General features: G+C 36.1%; 2 protein-coding genes across 2 annotated transcripts in view; both read right to left on the bottom strand.

The window, feature by feature from the left end:
• Positions 1–20,758, bottom strand: part of LOC121890086 — a 364,377-nt gene that overhangs the window by 15,539 nt on the left and 328,080 nt on the right. Inside the window, exons 37-42 of the mRNA XM_042402354.1 lie at positions 5,236–5,251; positions 5,046–5,143; positions 4,727–4,777; positions 3,715–3,765; positions 3,596–3,611; positions 3,406–3,503 (exon numbers count right to left, since the gene is read on the bottom strand). Of these exons, the coding sequence (XP_042258288.1) occupies positions 3,406–3,503; positions 3,596–3,611; positions 3,715–3,765; positions 4,727–4,777; positions 5,046–5,143; positions 5,236–5,251 (330 nt within the window). The remainder of the gene's footprint in view (positions 1–3,405; positions 3,504–3,595; positions 3,612–3,714; positions 3,766–4,726; positions 4,778–5,045; positions 5,144–5,235; positions 5,252–20,758) is intronic.
• Positions 14,442–20,194, bottom strand: LOC121890091. Its single transcript, XM_042402366.1, has 5 exons — positions 20,067–20,194; positions 19,547–19,579; positions 18,246–18,524; positions 16,699–16,968; positions 14,442–14,881 (listed from the first exon to the last, which is right to left on the bottom strand). Exons 1-5 carry the CDS (start codon positions 20,101–20,103, stop codon positions 14,565–14,567), a joined length of 936 nt encoding a protein of 311 aa, XP_042258300.1. The 5' UTR covers positions 20,104–20,194; the 3' UTR covers positions 14,442–14,564.

Genomic DNA, 20,758 nt, shown 5'->3' with positions numbered 1-20,758 from the left:
CTATTCCCTCTCTCTGCTGTCTGATGTTCACCCCATAATGTAAAACAGGGATCTTTGATCAGCTTTGTTTACAGCTGTTCACATTTTGAGATGTTTTCTTCAACATGTTTAACAGGATGTTGTTTGATAGCAGATCATCACATATAGTCATTAAAGCTGTTTCATCAAAAACTGAAGAAGAGGCTGACTGACTAAAGCTGCACTACTGTACTAACTGTACAAAATACTGAGCACATTTGATATTTAGATAGCAGATGTACACAATTGCACACAAAACTGCAAATAAACTACACAATGATGTACTTCTTCATGTTGTCATCCATTCCTTTGGTTTTGTTGATACAGATCTCTCTACAGACCTGGAAGAAAACCAAAAGAGAAGATTAGTCTGAAACATTTTCCAGTAATGTCATAATTTACAATGATAATGTACTGAAGGGTTGTCAGGGTTAATGTCTCCACTGATAATAAAAGAATAACAGTATTGTAATGCCCACAGTGCTCAAAGCAGTCACACAGCAGAGTATCATGGCTTTTACAGAATTTAGTAAAAATACTGATACTGAATATACATACTGATGTATAAATACTGTTCTTCAGCACTGCAAACACACATAATGTAAAATAAACATACATTCCAACAAAAGATATTCAAAAAAATAATAATTATAAACACCTACAATTTTGCAAATACAGAACACATGACATACATTACACTGTGTCCAAGACCAACACGTTGGACAGTAACAGTCGCAGGTGAGTGTAGACCTTAATTAATTTGTCTTTCTTCTGTATTATTGTAGCAATAGTGTTTGCAAATGGGTGTGGAGAGTGTGTGCATAATCAGATTTGTAAACCTGTAAAAGAATCTCTAAATTCATACTGAAATGTGTGAATATGTACAGCAATCTGCAACTATGTATTCAGATTTGTAAGTGTATCGACACTTGTGAATATGCAGACAAATCTGTATATGTGAATCTGTAAATATGTATTCAAAAAACTCAGAATAAATGGCCTTTTATTAATGACTGAAAGTTTTGCTCCAAGAGATGGAAACAGAAAGTCATCAGATACAACTCAGGTAGTTGTCTTTTTACATGTAACTTTTGATACATTCCTGACTAAAATTTGCAAATGTGAGGGTTTTCTTCATACATGGCCGAGGCTCGCAGGCTCACACTGGGAGGAACTGAAAAAACAAGGCAGGATGCAGGGGAGCCGTTAAAGTCACTGTACTGTTCCCAACTACCATAACAACAAACAACTTTCCACAAATTTCCATCTAGTGAGTGACCAGTAGCTCTTTAGCATCGTTAATGGTGCAAACTGACAACCTGTAATGTTTTAGCCTCGCTAGAATCTGCTAGCACAATATTGTTGCAGTGTTTCCCCTGAGACAATTTCAACGGTAAATAAACTACAATGTTATGTATAAAATATTCTGTTTGTGGGTAACATCATTGCAATGCATTTTATTCTGTATTACATTGCTGGGGCTTTGCTAGAATCTACCCTGCTGCTGTAAACAAATGTAGTTCATATGATGTAACATTAGAGTCTGCAGGAAACAAACATGTTATTTTCAACAAACTATACTTGTCTTGTTAGTGACAGCAGCCTTTAATGTTTAACTATATTTTCAGTGAGTAACCTGCACCAGACTAATCCTCACTGACTGCATGCTGTGACAGTCACAGTCAGCGAACACATGAGGTGATTGATATTAGGAAAAATGTTAATGCTAGTTCGAGGTTTTGCAGCAGTGATGACCATCAATCTGTTGACAAGAAACCTGCAGAATGTTTGTCTGCAAGTTAATATTGCAAATAATTCAATATTGGTTGGCACACTGTGTTACAGACAAAAATCGTGACACATTTGCAGATCTCAGGCATGACAGGAGTCTAGCAAAAGTCACATGTATAAAGAAAACCAATGGAGAGGTGTACCTGAGGTGTAACTTCCCAACTCTTGGGGCAAAATACTTAAAATACATTTTTCTCACAGATTTTACACATTCACAACTCTGTGTATGCTAGGGCTGGGCGATATGGACAAAAAAATCGTTATTTTTTTCAATCTCTGGGTCGTTTCATTATTTTACTTGATTTTTGTTTGCCTTCATAATGCAGACTTAAAACATTTATTTATTTAAGACAGTTGAGCAAGAACAATAAGAAACCTGCAACACCTGCAAGGCTGTTATAATCATTATGCATAAAATGCATGTGATCCCACACAGCTATTTACTGTGAGCACCAGATGCTTCAACTAAGTAGATCATAGGCATCTAGTTTAATAATCAGTTTCAGCACAGATAGAGCAGAAAAATCAGCTCACTAGTTGCTGCTGTTTGTGTTTCTTTACAAGACATCAGCCTGATATTTGCAGACTGCTGCTAGCTAGCGTTAGCTACCTGGAGAGTAAACTGTACAGTGTAGAATCTGGATACTGTTCCTTCAACTTCAGGTGTTTCAACTCTCATAACCAGAGATGAGACCTCATCAACTAACACAAACCAAGAGCACAGATCAGTGTGCAGAGTCATTTTCAGTCTGTTCTTCTCGTAGATGTGACTGTTAAATTCACTGCGAGATAGCCAGAGACAGCTGTGGCAGGTGTGCATGTAATCTAATTAATAATGTCACAGTTTACGAGACTGTTGTGACTCAAAACAGCTAATGTAGCTGCCATCTACTTTTTGACTAAAAATAACCTTTTCGTGAATTTTGTAATGACTCAATTTTACGATTTAGACATTTTACACATTGACCAAAAACAAGAATTTAAATGAATAAAATCGATTTGAGATATCGTCCAGTCCTAGTGTATATATTCACAAATCTTGATACTCTTGCAAATCTGAATACACATTTTCAGTTTCCTGTACACATTCACAAATATCAGCATTTAGAAATTCTTTTACACATTCTGAGAGAAGAGTTTTATTCCATCCTGATAAAGCCTGAATCTGTGAAAATGATATTTGTTGTTACATGGTTTTATTTTGTAAATTGTTTTCTCTTAAATTATGTAATATTGCATTTCAGACTGCTCCATGTTAAGGTGTATACTGTACCATTTTCAGTGTCTTTAGAGCCTTTGATTGATTCATAGACAGAAGCATCACCTGTGAGCAAAAAGTGAAAATCAAGCTGAGATCAAGTGAACTATTTAAATTGCATGATACCACATAAGATTAAATATCACCTTTTTAACAAAAATCCTCAGGTTTTTTTTCTTTATTTATTCGATTTTAAAATAGTGTGGATAAGTGCAAATACAGGGAATCTTAAATGTTTTAGAACCTTTACTGTCTTTGTAGACTGTAATAGAAATGTTGAGATTTGTTACAGTAAACAAAAAATGACAAAATTAATCAGGATTAGTTTGAAGACTGACCATGGAGAAGAGAGGAGTATACGTTATGTTGAGTTTCATTCAGGTTGACCATGTGATTTGCAGCAGAGTCCTGATTGGTGCTGTCAGACTGGATCGGCCTAAAACATTTAGCAAATACAATGAATTTAATAAGACACATTGAAGGTACTGCTGTTATGTTCAAAATGAGAGAAGAGAGTTTTGTTCCAACCTGATAAAGTGTGAATCTGTGAAAAGGAAATTTAATGTTACATTGTTTTGTAAATTGTTTTCCCTTACATTATGTAATATTGCATTTCAGACTGCTCCATGTTAAGGTGTATACTGTACCATTTTCAGGGTCTTCATAGTCTTTGATTGATTCATAGACAGAAGCATCACCTGTGAGCAAAAAATGAAAATCAAGCCGAGATCAAATGAATCATTTTAATTGCATGATATCAATGAAATATCACCTTTTTAACAATAGTCTTAAGGTTTTCTTAAAAATGTGATTTTAACAGTGTGGATAAATGCAACAACAAGAATCTGTAAAGGTTTTAGAAGCTTTAATTTCTTTGTAGACTGTAATATTTAATACGTTACAACCAAGATTATAAAGCCTTAAAGCCATAATGGCAATAATATTTCTGGACTTTAGACATAAGTCTTGTAGTTTTGGTTAAATTACAATATAAAACCATGTTCTAGTCTGATCTTTTGTGCATGTGGTAGAACAACAGGTTATGTGACAAATCTTTGAGACTGTTCTACAAACTGACCCACTGCTTTATTTACTGAGATCAACAACAACTTCCTGTCTAATGGATTGTGGCTTTTTGTTAATATCCATTAAAAATCAGATGGCTAGAGTCTAGAAAAAGAGTAATAGAAATGTTAGAGTTAGAGTTAACAAAAAATGATAATGTCACAGTTTACGACTCAAGTGACTCAAAACAGCTAATGTAGCTGCCATCTACTTTTTGACTAAAAATAACCTTTTCGTGCATTTTGTAATAACTCAATTTTACGATTTAGACATTTTACACATTGACCAAAAACAAGAATTTAAATGAATAAAATCAATTTGAGATATCGTCCAGCCCTAGTGTATACATTCACAAATCTTGATACTCTTGCAAATCTGAATACACATTTTCAGTTTCCTGTACACATTCACAAATATCAGCATTTAGAAATTCTTTTACACATTCTGAGAGAAGAGAGTTTTATTCCAACCTGATAAAGCCTGAATCTGTGAAAAGGATATTTGTTGTAACATTGTTTTGTTTTGTAAATTGTTTTCTCTTAAATTATGTAATATTGCATTTCAGACTGCTCCATGTTAAGGTGTATACTGTACCATTTTCAGTGTCCTCAGAGCCTTTGATTGATTCATAGACAGAAGCATCACCTGTGAGCATAAAGTGAAAATCAAGCTGAGATCAAGTGAACTATTTCAATTGCATGATACCAAATAAGATCAAATATCACCTTTTTAACAAAAATCCTCAGGTTTTTCTGATTTATTTATTCGATTTTAAAATATTGTGTATAAAGTCAAATACAGGGAATCTTAAATGTTTTAGAGCCTTTACTGTCTTTATAGAATGTAATAGATATGTTGAGGTTAAAGTTAAGAAAAAATGACAAAAACAATCAGGATTAGTTTGAAGACTGACCATGGAGAGGAGAGGAGTATACGTTATGTTGAGTTTCATTAAGGTTGACCATGTGATTTATGGTGAGGTCCTGATTGGTGCTGTCAGACTGGATCGGCCTAAAACATTTAGCAAATACAATGAATTTAATAAGACGCATTGAAGGTACTGCTGTTATCTTCAAAATGAGAGAAGAGACTTTTGTACCAACCTGATAAAGCGTGAATCTGTGAAAAAGATATTTATTGTTATGTGGTTTTATTTTATAAATATTTTTCTGCTATTTCACATTATGACATCAGAATACATCTTTGTATTTGAATAATTAAAAACATAAGACATTTAACATCAGAGGGAAAAAGTCTCACCTTTGGATCGTCTGTAGCGATACAACAGGAGCAGGAGAATAATAAGAATACTTCCACAAACCAGCCCAACAATTAATGGTATAAGAGATGAAGAGCTGTCAGGCCTGGACACTGCTGTAATAGATAATAAAACAATTTTCATCATTCATTTACATTTGTATTTTTATAGATATCAGATTTTGTAATGTTATGTTTAATTATTGAATGGCCCTTATGTAAAGTAGAAAACAAGTTAATTCAATATGTGAAATCAGCTGAAACTAAACCTGTAAATTTCTAGTTCAGTATTTGACCACATTTCTTTCTAGGACAGCAACACAGTTTAGAAGAAAGTAAATGCATGAATTGTTTTAATCCTACACACCCTTAACTGACATCCAACTCTGTACTGATTCTTTTCCTGAGTATATACACTTGTAGAAGCCTTTGTCTGACTTTGACACTGCAGAGATATTCAGCTCCCCTCTGGTATCATTTTGGATAAGTTTGTCATTTTGATAGAAAAACACGTTGGAAAGTAATTCTCCTGTCTTCAGTTTGCAGCCAAGAGTAACAGAATCTCCCTCAGTCACAGGATGCACAGGGCTCACCAGGATAATATCTGCATCTGTAAAACAGTCAAAGAATATGAAGTTTCAGTCAGAGACCAGCTGCTGACCTTTAGAACAAGGTGACATAAAACCATGAGAATAGATCACACATATGCCTTTATTTTTCTCCAACTAATTTATCTCACAGAGTCAGTGTAGCTGAGCAAAAATCCACCATTTCAGCTTTATTACATACATGTCTTGTAACTGTTAATATACTAGCTATGGCTAGTATATTAACAGGTACACATGAAAGAAACGGTGGATGGCTATTTGCACAAAAACACCTCTGACTAAATCAGCATGGTAATTTATCATCAAGATTAAAGAAAGGTCTTGCTGCACACCAAAAAAGCTGTGGACCAAACATCTTGGATTTGTAAAATATTAATTTCCAGTTGTTTAAATAAATATGAAGAAGTTTTAATTTGGTCCACAGATGAGTTTTTGGTGTGAAGCAAGTTCTTTTATAATTTATTTATTCTTTTGCATTACCTGTGTTTGACAAGAACATTAATTTATGTTATTAATTATAATGTTGTGCAGAGGACGTCTGAATTTCTAATTAATTGGACGATATTTCTTTATAATAATCTTGTTGAATAATAATTCAATGAGATTTTAGTTCTTTGTTAAAGAAACAATAATATAACATCATTATCAAAAGTTTAGGCATGTAACTTGTTTGTCTACACAGGAAGTGTAGTTAGTGACACCATGTTGAAAATAATTTAAATACAAGATGAAAATGAAATAAAATGTAATGTAAACATACTCTGTATAGTGATATTGACTGCATTGCTGAACTCTCCTGATCCAGACTCACACCAGTACACTGCATCACTCTGCTGTGAACTGTTGATGTTGCATGTGGATCCAGTCATTGACCTCCAGTTAGAACAGTATGACCAGTAGTGGTCCTCAGGAAACCTCCTCACTCTCCACTCAGTAGAGTTTCCTTCACAGCTCACTGAGACAGAGTCAGAGGTGAAGTGCTGCGCTCTGTCAGGACTCACTTTGAGAGTCACTGCTGAATGAACATCTGAAAAACAACATGTAATGAGGAGCAAACCAAGTACAGAGATATTAAAATTAAAAAAGATCACAATGCAAAAAATCCTCTTTTTTGTACTTTTAATACTATTTATTGTTGAGAAGAAAAACATCTCAATAACATACTCTGTGCAAAAGGTTCAGTGTTTTGGTGAACTGTGAGTGTTAAGAACATACAGAGCATATGGACTGACAGTGGAGACGTGAAGTGTGCTGCAGAGTGGTTTGAGCTGTTTTATGGATGTTTTGATTATTTTTTCTATCTTGAAAACTTGCTACCAAGATAACTACAGCAACTGTTCACTGTGAAGCTGTAAACAACCTACGTTTACCTGCCACCTTTCAAACATACAGAGGATGTGTTTTTCATACTAAATGATGCTTCATTGTCTCTATATAAAGTACTAGTCAAAAGTTTGGACACACCTTCCCTTGAATGAGAAGGTGTGTCTAAACTTTTGACTGGTGCTGTATAGTCAGTGTTTTTCTCTCATCTGTCTGAGTTTTCTCAGGTTTCCAGCTGTTTCTGTACTTTGTCCATTTCCTGCTTTGTTGCCTGCTGACTTTTCTGGTTTTTCATTACCAGATTTTGACTGTTTTGTATGTCTATATGTTGCCTGACCACTAGATAAAGTCTCATTTAAACACACCTGTCCAGCCTGCTGTGTCAGTAAAAGTAATGAGTATTGGCTGTAAGATGAGCTCAGGTATCCAAAGTAAAAGTATTCATTGCAAAGAGGAGAAGAGTTTGATTTCGATGACAAGTAAAATCATAATATCACAGTTTTTTGGTGCTGTAATGCTTTCAGATCAATTGAAGATGTAAAGAAGGAAATCCAGTCCAGTCCAGTATGTAGAATAATTCAACATCAACATTGTGTTTGGTGAATGTGTTGAAAAACTGAAATCTTGACTTGATGGAGAAAGGTCATAGGTTCAACACAATCAATACCCAGATAATGACATCACAACTGCTTCTTAACAGAAGGAGACAAAAACAAACAAGAAAGCTCACCTCCAGACCAAACAAACGCAGGTTTGCTGTAATCAGTGTAAAACACTGGGTCTCCTCTTCCAGCTCTACACATATATCCTGCTGTGTGTGTCGACCCATGAATGATGTAGGAATCCTGTTCAGTCCCATTGGTGCTACCAGGTAGCAGCTCATAGCTGTAGGAGTTGTTTGATGGTTTGGGAACAGTCTCATACCAGTAGAACCTCCATCCTGCAGATGGATGTTCAACCTCACAGCTCAGAGTTACTGAGTCTCCAGGACTCAGCCATGATGGAGACACAGTGAGGACAGACTCTGGTGCATCTGTTGGAAAGTGATTTTCTCAGAATGAAAACATGTTATGATGTAGACTTTAGTCTCTAGACATATAAATAAATCTTATCTAATACAGTTATCATTTTATCTATCATAGAAATACATTTTATCTTAATATATTTTATATCCAAAGAGGCAACAAAAACTTAATGATATACTATCTAAATATATTCCATCAAAAATGTATTTTATTATAATGTTAATATTTTCAGTGTTAATTAAATATGATCAGACTTACTGTCAGATACTGTCAATTTGATGTAATCACTCCACTCTGTTGAAGTACGTTGTGCATTTTTCATTCTGCCTTTACACCTGTAGTTTCCACTGTGGTGTGAGGAAGCCTTGCTAATCTTGTATTCATTTTGATTTGGAGGTATGTATATGCGGGGTGTTTCCCATTCATACTCCCACTCTGTGTCTCCGTCGTGGATCTCACATCTCAGCATCATCGCCTCTCCTCTGTATATCTCAGTCCAGTTGGGTTGCAGAGTCACAACAGCCTTATTTGAGACTGTTAATGGTTAAGAATTACCAATGAGGATACAAGAATGACAAAAGTTAAAATCAATAACAGTCATAATGTTTTTTAACCTAAATCTTAATCAATAATCATGAATACACAATAGAGTTTTTTCTACATTGTGTGCTATAATCTCATTGTCAAACTCACCAATTGTGTTGATCATGATTGAAACACTGTACTCTGTGTAGTAAACTGGGTCTCCTCTTCCTCCTCTGCACCAGTAGAGTCCTCCCTGTGAGACACTGATTTGTCCAGTTGATTGGAAAACAGCATCTTGTGTGTTCAGGGGTTCAGAGGTTTTCTTGCCTTTGTACCAGTAGTATTTCCAACCAGATGATGATGGGTCCACAGAGCAGGTCAGGGTCACACTGCCCCCTACTGGAATGTCTGTGTTGTCAGCACTCAGTTTAGCCTTTGGTCTATTTGCTGTTTAGTTTAGAACAAAGACATTAAAAGGTAATTATTGTCCCTGTGATTTAGTCCAATTTAAATAACTTGGTGAAAATGAGAACATAATGTATTTAACGTAATCTTGATGGGAGTCACAAGCACACAGAAAATATTGATTTAATCACTTTGATCTGCACCATGAGTCATTGTTTTATATTTTCTTAAATCTGTTAACAATGAATCAATTAAGTATATTTCTAATGCTACAGGACACTGAATGATGGCTTGTCTTCAAAAACAAACACAATTATTTACTGATCAATCCTGAGAAGTTGACTAATTCTTGAGGAAAGAAATGTTTTGAATTATTCAGACACTGATAGGTGGAAACTCAAAAACATGATATTCTCACAATTGATGAAACACAGTCCAGCTCACATGACACTGTCAACCTGATGGGATCACTTCTTTCTGTTGAGGACTAAAGGTCTATTTTATGTTCACCCATACAGCAGTACTTTTCTACTGTAAAAAGTAGCTCTGAACCTCCAGTATTCACTGCTTTAGAGGTTTTTCTTTGGTTGTTTTCCATTCATACTCCCACTCAGTGTCTCCACTATCCTCTATCTCACATCTTAGAGTGATTGACTCACCACTGAATATCTGAGGCCAGTTGGTTTGCTGTGTTACAACAGTCTTGTTAGAAACTGTACCCACCAAATATACACAGTTTGGATAAAAACAGAAATATATACTGGTATGACTGTCCTTTCTGCTGTTACTGTGGCCTTGAGATTACTTGCTGTTCACATTAGAACAAAAAACAAAACAAGTAAATGGTTGGAATGAGATTTGCCCAAAGAAAATGTTTTCACTTCAGCACAAGAACTACAGGGAAATCATTCCTGAAATTTCCCTTAGAAAAGACTTGATCATCAATCAAATCATTTAGCTAATACCATCATATGGAAGAAACAAACACAGCATGTGACATATGACTCTCCTTGGCCGATGACAGGAGTTACTCCAGAACTAACTAACGAGGTACAGTTGATGTTTAATTAGTGCACTATTTTTGTTTGCTTTCTAAATTTCAAGAGCGTGGTATATCAATTTGAGAGCATGATTTATTGATTTCACTTTCAAATTTTGTAATATTGTCCCTCAAAACCCTGCCCTCGCACTCAAATAGCCTCTGCTTGCACCTAGATTTGCTCTGTTTCTGCTCAAACTGTGTGCTTGCACTCAAATATAATGTTCCTTGTACAGTTTTCCCGCGCTGCAGCTTCAGCTCTTCTCCTCACACTCAGGCTGCTCTTAACAGCCCTGTCAAAATCCCCCAACCAGTAACCCAGGTGTAGTGTTGATCAATGAAATGATCCCTGCCTTCTCGCGGGGATGTTCACTTTACTTCTTAGAGTATCCCGTACAGGCAGGTACTCCTTAACTGGGTTCATCCACTCCCGCCCTCCAAGGCTTTATTAAATGTACTTCCCTTGCTTTCTTTACAACTTTTTCCTGTAGTAACTGCATACCGTATTATAGTAGCCGCATGGCACAGCGCCCACATGTTTGAAAAAAATGACACCTTCATCATAACGTTGCTATGGTTAAACCTGTGTAAGAATGGCGAGATGGTCGCTTGAACTTCATTTTTTATATCTAAAATTGAAGTTTTACGCGTTACAAGGACCTACTGTTGTAGTTTTACTTCTTTTTGGAACCCACAGTTGTAGTTTTCTCAGGCTGGTTAGCAGCTCCTCCATCCGGACCGCTGCTAGTGTAAAGCCACTGACACACTGTTAGCTTAGCCTGTTAGCACCTGCTGCCACCAATAGCCTATTCAGACCAAATCAGGCGGTGCTGCGTTCAGCCGCAGGGTCAAGCGGAGGTGTGTGGAGTTGTTGGCGTGTTTATTTGTGCTCAACAATGTCACTGCTGTGAAACAATCAGAAAATAACTTTTCTTTGATCTGATTCACCGGCTTTCTCGCTACCGGCGCTCCCTCTCTTCATTCACTCTCTGGCTCGCTCGACCACAGCTGCGCTCTCTCTCTCTCTCTCTCTCTCTCTCTCTCTCTCTCTCCCTCTCAATCTCTCTCTCTCCTGGTGCTTTCAGCTGCTCTCTCTCTTTTTCTCTCTTCTTTTTTCTAATGAGTCGGGAGGCCGACAGCAAAGTCAAATGAATTGTGGTCAGTGCTGTGGGTTTATTTGCTGAGAGTAAAAAACAAAACAACAACTAGACCAATTGGGATGGGATTTGCCCCAGAACCTTTTCACTCTATTGTTACACAACAGACCTGAAACATTTATATCATTTTCAGCAGCTCAGTTTCAGTAATTCTGTTCTCAAACTAAAAAGCGACCACTTGTTACTGAGCTGCTCATAGGAGGCTGCATCATTGTTGGAGGGAGAAAATATTTCTGTTATCTTACTTAGATAGACTGAAATGAAAAACAAGCCATTTTGAATATGAATGACAGATGGTTTGACTTACATGATACTGTCAATGTGATGGCATCACTCCACTCTGTTGAGGAATACAAGTACTTTCTACCTTTGCATCTGTATTCTCCACTGTGGGACCGAGTAGCGCTGTGAATCCTGTATTCATTGTGTTTTGGAGGTGTGTTTAAGGTGTTTAGTCTCCATTCATATTCCCATCGAGTGTCTGCACCTTCCTGGATCTCACATCTGACAGTGATTGTCTCACCACTGTATATCTGAGGCCAGTTGGGTTGCAGAGTCACAACAGCCTTGTTGGAAACTTTTCAAACCAAAAATACACAGTTAGAACATAATTAGAAATATAAGATTGAGAGAGAAATATAAAAGATACAAGGCAACATCAAAAGCATAAAAAACTGATACAAATCAAGTCGTATGAAAATAACCTTTGCAATCACATGTTTGTCAGATAAACAGGTCTTACTGAGGACAACAGTCCTCCAGAACACCTGAACCTAAACTTTTACAGGATGCATTTATCTCACAGTGCAGAGAGACTTGACTGTTCAACATCAGTCATTTTGGGGAACAGTTTAATAATCCCATATAGTTGCATCTTTGCTGTCTAGGTTACCAAGCAGGCAGGTTACTGGAAATTTTTAAAAGATTCATTAAATTAAATTTTCAATGAACAAGAATCAGAACCTTCTTATTCAGCATTAAGAATTCAAGTTCTTTCAGCATTTCTTTTATTTTTTAGGAGCACATTTCCTTTAATGTTTGTGCTTTCACTTTTGTATGTGTTTTGCAGTTTGTAGCATCTCTGGATTTGCAGCATGTTTTTCTTAATGTTTGTGTTTTCACTCTTCTGTTTGCTTTGTCACTGTACATGTGAACTCTTTTGACACACAGCTGCCAAAGAAACAATTAGTAGCCAAGTGTCCAATTACTTTTGATCTTTTGGTTTCTTGTTATATTGAGAAACTGGGCAAATATTTTTATCATGGTGGCAGCATTACACTGCCATAATATTAAGATATAATATAAGCAAAACTATTTTAGCCTATTGATTTTTGCAACTGGGAAAAGGAGACATGATTTACAATAAAATGATATTTTTCTGGGAGTCCATCTCACAGTTGTTTGAGGTTATAGTAAAAATTTTGCACAATTGAATTTCATAAAAAAATTAGTGCCTCAAATCATGTCAATAGGTCTGTGTCATTTACATTTTTTGTCACACAAAAAACAAACAAATTAAAAAAAAAAAAAATTAAACTGAGGCTTTTTTTAGCTGCTGACAGAAGTCAGACAGTTACACAGATCATTATGATGTAACATTCCTCTGAAACACATACGTTGGGCAAAACTTAAGATAACTTCATCATATATCCAGTTTAGCTGCAGTTCAGCTGAAGCTCTGCTCGTTTTCACAGAACATCAGGTTCAGTTTAGCAGCTGCATTTTAAACTCCTGCAAGTTCAGGTTTAACTGGACCCTGTCTAAACTGCAGCTAAGCTGGTCAGATGCTACGTGACAGAGCAAAAAGCCGCAAAGTTTTCAACTTCAGTTTCTTAGAAGCTTTTAAATCACTGTTCAAGGAAGGTTTTGTTGTAGAATGTTCTAGTATTTATTTTCCAACAAGTCCTCTAGGAAGGACAGTCTCTTATTTTGATCTACTATGTCTGCGTTTATGTATATTATCCATCAATGTCTTTTCATTGAGTCGTCATCACCTTTGTTCCAGGTTTCATCTCCTACTAATCAGCAAGTTTCATTATATCAGTTTGAATTTGTTACATGATGCTAAATGTTCATATACATGTTCAAAGATTCAAAGATCTAAGAAGAGTCTGCAAATACTGTAATAGGACAAATGTGTTAAATCCAACCAGTCATAGATGTTATAGATGTTATGGATAAAACTGAGTGGTGTCATGGAAACATCTTCTATTCTTGTTTTGCATCTTTAAACAACCTGAAGAGGGTTGTAACGATTTATTTTCGCCATCATCAGAGGAGTAAGAGCTACTAACTTATACTCAGTTCTTCATTAACATTCTCATTTTTTGCTATTGATACCAAAATGACTCTTTTTACACTACTGATAACATATTTAAATAATTTATGTTGTATTATTCCACAACAAATTACTTAACTCACCAGTTCTCTGAATGGTGACTGCATTGCTGTCCTCTGTGAAGATCTCTGGGTCTCCTCCTCTTCCTCTTCTTCCTGCTCTGCAGTAATAGATGCCTCCTTGATTAACTCTTGAAACTCTGTTTGGTTCAGCATATCTGATGGGCTGAGCTGCATAAGATGCTGAGGCACGTCTGAACCAATCATATCTCCAATCAGCAGAGTCGTCCACAGAGCAGGTCAGTGTCACATTGCCGTGTACTGGTATGATGGTTTTGTCTGCTGTCAGTGTCGGTTTGGGTTTACTTGCTGTTCAGTTCAGAGCAAAAAACAAAACAAGTAACAAGTGAGATGGAATTTCCCTTAGAAAAACTTTGAACATCAATTAAGTCATTTAGCAAATACCATCATATGGAAGTTGCAAACAGAGCATGTGACATATGACTCTCAGTCGATCACTGATTTGGTAAACAAAACTAACTAACTAACTAACTAACTAACTAACTAACTAACTAACTAACAAGGTACTGTTGATGTTTTACTTTTGTTTTGTTTTGTTTTATTTTTGCTTGTTTTTTGCTTGTTTGCTTGTTTTCTTGGGGTGGGGGGCACACTGCATGTTGACTCCTCTGAAGTTATTCTGTTCTCACGCTAAAGAGGAAGGAAGGGGGTCATATTTTCTGTTTCCTTATCTAACTAGATTGAAACAAAATGACATTCTGAATTTGATATGAACATATTTGACTTACATGATGTCAATGTGATGGCTTCACTCCACTCTGTCAAAAAAAAATCCTTTCTACCCATACACATGAAGTCTACATTATGGGATATAGAAGCACTGCTGATTCTGAATTCTTTGTCTTTACGAGATATGGCCACATTATTTTCTCTCCATTCATATTCCCATCGAGTGGCTGCACCTCCCTGGATCTCACATCTGACAGTGATTGTCTCACCACTGTATATCAGCCGCCAGTTGGGTTGCAGAGTCACAACAGCCTTGTTGGAAACTGTTCAAACAGAAAAGTAAAGTAGTATGAAAAGAGCTTTGCAATCACACATGTTTGTCAGATAAACAGGTCTTACTGAGGACAACAGTCCTCCAGAACACCTGAACCTAAACTTTTACAGGATGCATTTATCTCACAGTGCAGAGACTTGACTGTTCAACATCAGTCATTTTGGGGAACAGTCTGTAGTTGCATCTTTGTTGTCTAGGTTACCAAGCAGGCAGATTACTGGAAATTATTAGAGGATTCATTAAATTAAATTTTCGATGAACAAGAATCAGAACCTTCTTATTCAGCATTAAGAATTCAAGTTCTTACAGCATTTCTTTTATTTTTTCAGAGCACATTTCTTTTAATGTTTGTGCTTTCACTTTTGTATATGTTTTGCTGTTTGTAGCATCTCTGGATTTGCAGCACGTTTTTCTTAATGTTTGTGTTTTCACTCTTTCACTCTTTCACTCTTTCACTCTCTTTGCTTTGTCACTGTACATGTGAACTCTTTTGACACACAGCTGCCAAAGAAACAATTAGTAGCAAAGTGTCCAATTACTTTTGATCTTTTGGTTTCTTGTTATATTGAGAAACTGAGCAAATATTTTTATCATGGTGGCAGCATTACACTGCCATAATATTAAGATATAATATAAGCAAAACTATTTTAGCCTATTGATTTTTGCAACTGGGAAAAGGAGACATGATTTACAATAAAATGATATTTTTCTGGGAGTCCATCTCACAGTTGTTTGAGGTTATGGTAAATATTTGCACAATTGAATTTCATAAAAGTTTAGTGCCTCAAATCATGTCAATAGGTCTGTGTCATTTACATTTTTGTCATTTAATTATAGTTTGAAACAGCCAAATTAAAAAAAATTAAACTGAGGCTTTTTTTAGCTGCTGACAGATGTCAGACAATAACACAGATCATTATGATGTTACATTCCTCTGAAACACATACGTTGGGCAAAACTTAAGATAACTTCATCATACATCTGGTTTAGCTGTAGTTCTGCTGAAGCTCTGCTTGTTTTGACAGAACATCAGGTTCAGTTTAGCAGCTGCATTTTAAATTCCTGCAAGTTCAGGTTTAACTGGACCCTTTCTAAACCGCAGCTAAGCTGGTCAGATGCTACATGACAGAACAAAAAGCCGCAAAGTTTTCAACTTCAGTTTCTTAGAAGCTTTTAAATCACTGTTCAAGGAGGGTTTTGTTGTAGAATGTTCTAGTATTTATTTTCCAACAAGTCCTCCAGGAAGGACAGTCTCTTATTTTGATCTACTATCTCACCTTTGTTGCAGGTTTCATCTCCTACTAATCAGTAAGTTTCTTTATAGCAGTTTGAATTTGTTACATGATGCTAAATGTTCATATACTGTATATCATTGTTGGACCTCCTGGTATTTATTAGCTGTTGTTTCACATCATTACCTCCTGATGAGGGTTTTAAAGTAGAACTGAATGCCTCTGTCCTTTTTTGGAGTAACTCTACCCTTAAAAACTCAGTATTATCGTTACACAATAAAACAGTATAACAAGTATACAAAGGAGGTGTTGACAAAGTCTCAGGGGAGCAAATATGACAAAAGTGACTTTCACTCTTTAAGGTCTATTCAATACAAAATCTACTAGAGGGTCCAACACATGTTCTGTTTTCTCCATCATCACTTAAAATAAGAACTACTGCTCTATATTCATTCATTCATGTTTTTGTTTTTTCTTATTGATACCACAGTTGTTCTCCCTCACACTTCAGGGACTGTTTGCAGATCTTAAAGAATACATGTTGTTTGATTCAAAAGCAAATGACTTAACTCACCAGTTTCTTGAATAGTGACTTTGTTGCTGTCTTCTGTGGAGAAGACTGGATATCCTCTTCCTCCTCTGCAGTAGTAGATGCCTCCTTGATTAACACTTATTACTCCGTTTGTTTCATATCTGATGGGCTGAGCTATAGAAGAGTCTGAGGTTTGTCTGAACCAGTCGTATTTCCAGTCAGCAGAACCCTCCACAGAGCAGGTCAGTGTCACTCTGCCCCGTACTGGTAAGATGGTTTTGTCTGCTGTCAGTGTGGGCTTGGGTTTATTTTCTGTGACCAAAAACAAACAAACAAATAAACAAACAAAACAACTATGACAACTGGAATGACATTTGCCCTAGAAAAAGTGTTCTACTCCATTAGAAGTTAAGTTATAAACAAATTAAGAAAACTACCATCATATGGAAGTTAAGAACAGAGCATGTGATAACTGCTTTGACTGATAAACTGATATAAATCAAGTAGTATGGAAAGACCTTTGCAGTCACATGTTTGTCAGATAAACAGGTCTTACTGAGGACAACAGTCCTCCAGAACACCTGAACCTAAACTTTTACAGGATGCATTTATCTCACAGTGCAGAGAGACTTGACTGTTCAACATCAGTCATTTTGGGGAACAGTTTAATAATCCCATGTAGTTGCATCTTTGCTGTCTATGTTACCAAGCAGGCAGATTACTGAAATTAAAAAAAATATGTTAAATTCATTTTTCTATGAACAAGAATGAGAAGCTTTTATTCAGCATTAAGATTTCAAGTTTATATGATAAAAACAGATGTTGTTGAGATTTGGTGTGAATATCTTTTGTTCACAGCCATATTTCTTATAAACATTCACCTGAAGAAAAGATTTGTATCAGGGGGAAAAAGTTGGTCAAGTAATAAACTGAGGATCACAGTACTGTCAGCAAATTCAATGATGTGTCTGTTCTCATGCTGAGAAAGGACTCACCACTCGGGGGAGCTACTGGAGTAAAGAATCTTACCTGCCATCACTGACTCTGATCATTTTAAAATATACTCAATAAAATAATCTAAAAGCGACCTCACCAATTTAAAATCTAGACTGAAACAAGCTAAAACCATTTCAGCTGAAACATTGAGTTAAACTTCCTTCAGAGAGCTAAGAGATACTGGACTAAATCATTCATTCATTCCGACTTCAGACACTGTTTAAGAATTTAATTTAAAGAATATTAAAGAAAGTTGTTTTATTTCAGAACAAATGACTTAACTGTTCACACTGTTCATAATCAAACTCCAACTTGTCTTTCTAAATGCTGCATATGTGTTTTCTTCACATGCTTTTGTGTTTTCTACAACATTTAAATGTGAATCTTAAGTTGCAGTGCATTTAACTCTCTCGGCCTCCCGTACCCTTTTGACAAAATCTGCTTGAAATTTAAAACTTTAGTACACAGAAGTCAAACAATATGACCTCAGTTCATCTTTTTTGTTTCATGACAGGTTAGGTGAAGGCAGAAAAGAGATTCACTTGCGCAGCACTCAGCACATTGTGTGTAATAAATCTCATTGTCAAACTCACCATATTTGTTGATCCTCATTGAATCACTGTACTCTGTGTAGTAAACTGGTTTTCCTCTTCCTCCTCTGCACCAGTAGAGTCCTCCCTGTGAGACACTGATCTGTCCAGTTGACTGGAAAACAACATCTTGTGTGTTCAGGGGTTCAGAGTTTTTCTTGCCTTTATACCAGTAATATTTCCAACCAGATGATGATGGGTCCACAGAGCAGGTCAGGGTCACTCTGCCCCCTACTGGAATGTCTCTGTTGTCAACACTCAGTTTGGCCTTCAGTCTATTTGCTGTTAGTTTAGAACAAAGACATTACACTTTTTCTCCTTTGCATAAACATAAAAAAAATGGAGCTATGCACACACTTTGAAAACTTGACGCTCATGTATCATCTATAAACTCTAAGCACAATCCCATTGCTTTCATTCAAACAGAAATTCTAAATCACATTTTTGTCCTCTACATTGCAGATCAGTGTCACACTGTGCCGTCCTCTTATGGTCTTCCTGTCTGCTCTCAGTGTGACCTTGTGTCTGTCTAAGTTTAGAAAAACAATAAAACGAATAAGTGACTGTCATGGACAAGCCATCAAAATGTATTTATATCTTTATATAACACAAAGGAAACACCTGTTTAAAATCATGTATGACTCAAATGAATTTAGACTCTCTGTTTGCACATTTATGTTCATAATCAAACTCCAACTTGTCTTTCTAAATGCTGCATATGTGTTTTCTTCAGATACTTGTATGTCTCAAGAGTCATCACAACATCTGGTCTCCCTACATAAACACGCATTTTGAGGAAAATGCTGTTTTACACCTTTGGGCACTAATCAAGTCATTTCAGAATTTGTATTGATACATGGAGTACAATGATACATACATGATAAAATATGAACACAATAATGGGATGTGATTAAAGGCCCAAAGGCACTGAAAGCGATAATTGTAAAACGTGACTGCAGTGAAATAATCAGAATAAAACGTTTTATTTCTCTCATTTAGAAGCTTTTTTTTCTCACTACTGCTCTCTCTCTCTCTCTCTCTTTCTCTCAGCTGCAGAGAAAAAAGTTTTGGTCGTTTGGTCCTCATTTGACACTCCAAAATTGAAACAGGTTGGATTTGGGGCGTCAAGACAGCTTGACGTGCCTAATATCACTTTTGGTGCGTGTTTGGCCATTAAAACCAATAGGTGCACTTCAAAACGCATCACACGCTTTCAGTGCGTTTGGGCCTTAAGAGTAATACAGTGGATAACAAATAAGAAATAAATATTTGTATATAATATACAAACAAAAATCATTGATCACCTTCAGAGTGTCCGTAGAAGAGTGTATTCAGCACTAAAATAAAGATTGAAACTTCATCAGACATAATCAAACTGACAGAATGTCAAAATCACACACAAAAAAACAAAAAACAAAAAACAAAAAAACAAAAACAAATAGAGTTTCAGCAGTGGTAACTATTGTTTGATAAATTAAAGATAAGAGGAGAAAAACTCTTTAAAATGAAACATGTAAAATAAAATAGGTAAATCATGAAATTCAAAACTAATATACATAACAATACCTTAAACAATTTACATTTACATTGTGCAAAAACAATCATCCAGCAGTAAATTGAACACAGTCCTTCAATCTAAACTGAGCCAAGTCACCAAACAACATCTGGCCTATAAAACAACCCTGTAGTTAAAAACCATAAGCGTGCTCTGTTCAAGCTCTCAGAGAAACTGGTTCAACCAGTGATACTCTGTAATTCTGACTATTCAGGAACATGTTCTTTAATCTGTGACATGCAAACAGAGAAAGTCAGTAATGTACTTACAGAATAATCCCAGCACACAGATCAAAGTGTACCTCATCCTCACATCCAGCACTGACACTCTGTCACTCAGCTGCTCTGAGTCTGACAAATGTTTCTACTTTGCTTTAATAATAATGCAACAGAAAGAGAAAGAGAGAGGTTACATTTCGGGTAAAGATGAGATCAGAGTTTAGCCTGCCTGTGTTTCCTTCCCTTTCACACAAAGCTCAGACAAGTTCAGTTGGTTTGACCGCAGAAAACTTTGACACGTTTACACTTTCTGGCCACTGTTGCTGCCTGCCTACCTGGGTGGTTGTCGGGACTCATTTCTAAAAACAGCCATGTTACAAACCTCTGGTATGAGGTTACAAAGGCTGATCATGGTTTTATCTTGGTTTGACTGCTGCAAACGTTAACACATTTACACTTCCTGATCACTGCAGAAATACATCAGCTTGTGTCTTGTGCTAAGGTTTGTGCCTGGAAAATGTTATGAATAAAAAATGTATAAACAAGAAGTATTTACTGCACATCCATAAACCATAAAATCATTTACTTTAGACATATCACATCATAAACATGCATAACATTTTATTGTGTTTATTTGTGTATGTTATGTTGTATATGCTCACTGCTCTTGCATCAACAGTGTCTGCATTGTGATGAGGTAGGTGTTGCGTGTGTATATAAATAAACACGTATAATTCTACTGT

This window comes from Thunnus maccoyii, chromosome 22, assembly GCF_910596095.1.
Source record: "Thunnus maccoyii chromosome 22, fThuMac1.1, whole genome shotgun sequence".
NCBI classification, from domain to species: domain Eukaryota; kingdom Metazoa; phylum Chordata; class Actinopteri; order Scombriformes; family Scombridae; genus Thunnus; species Thunnus maccoyii.
Note: the sequence above shows the minus strand (reverse complement) of the source record. Positions and strands in the feature narration are given on the sequence as shown.

Bases quoted from the DNA above. Each gene is read 5' to 3' on its own strand.
- LOC121890091 (XM_042402366.1), bottom strand. From the start codon at position 20,103: ATGAGGTACACTTTGATCTGTGTGCTGGGATTATTCT. The intron at 19,580-20,066 runs GTAAGTACATTA...TCTTTATTTTAG, and splicing joins CTGTGTGCTGGGATTATTCT to TGCTGAATACACTCTTCTAC. The intron at 18,525-19,546 runs GTGATCAATGAT...CTAAACTAACAG, and splicing joins CTTCTACGGACACTCTGAAG to CAAATAGACTGAAGGCCAAA.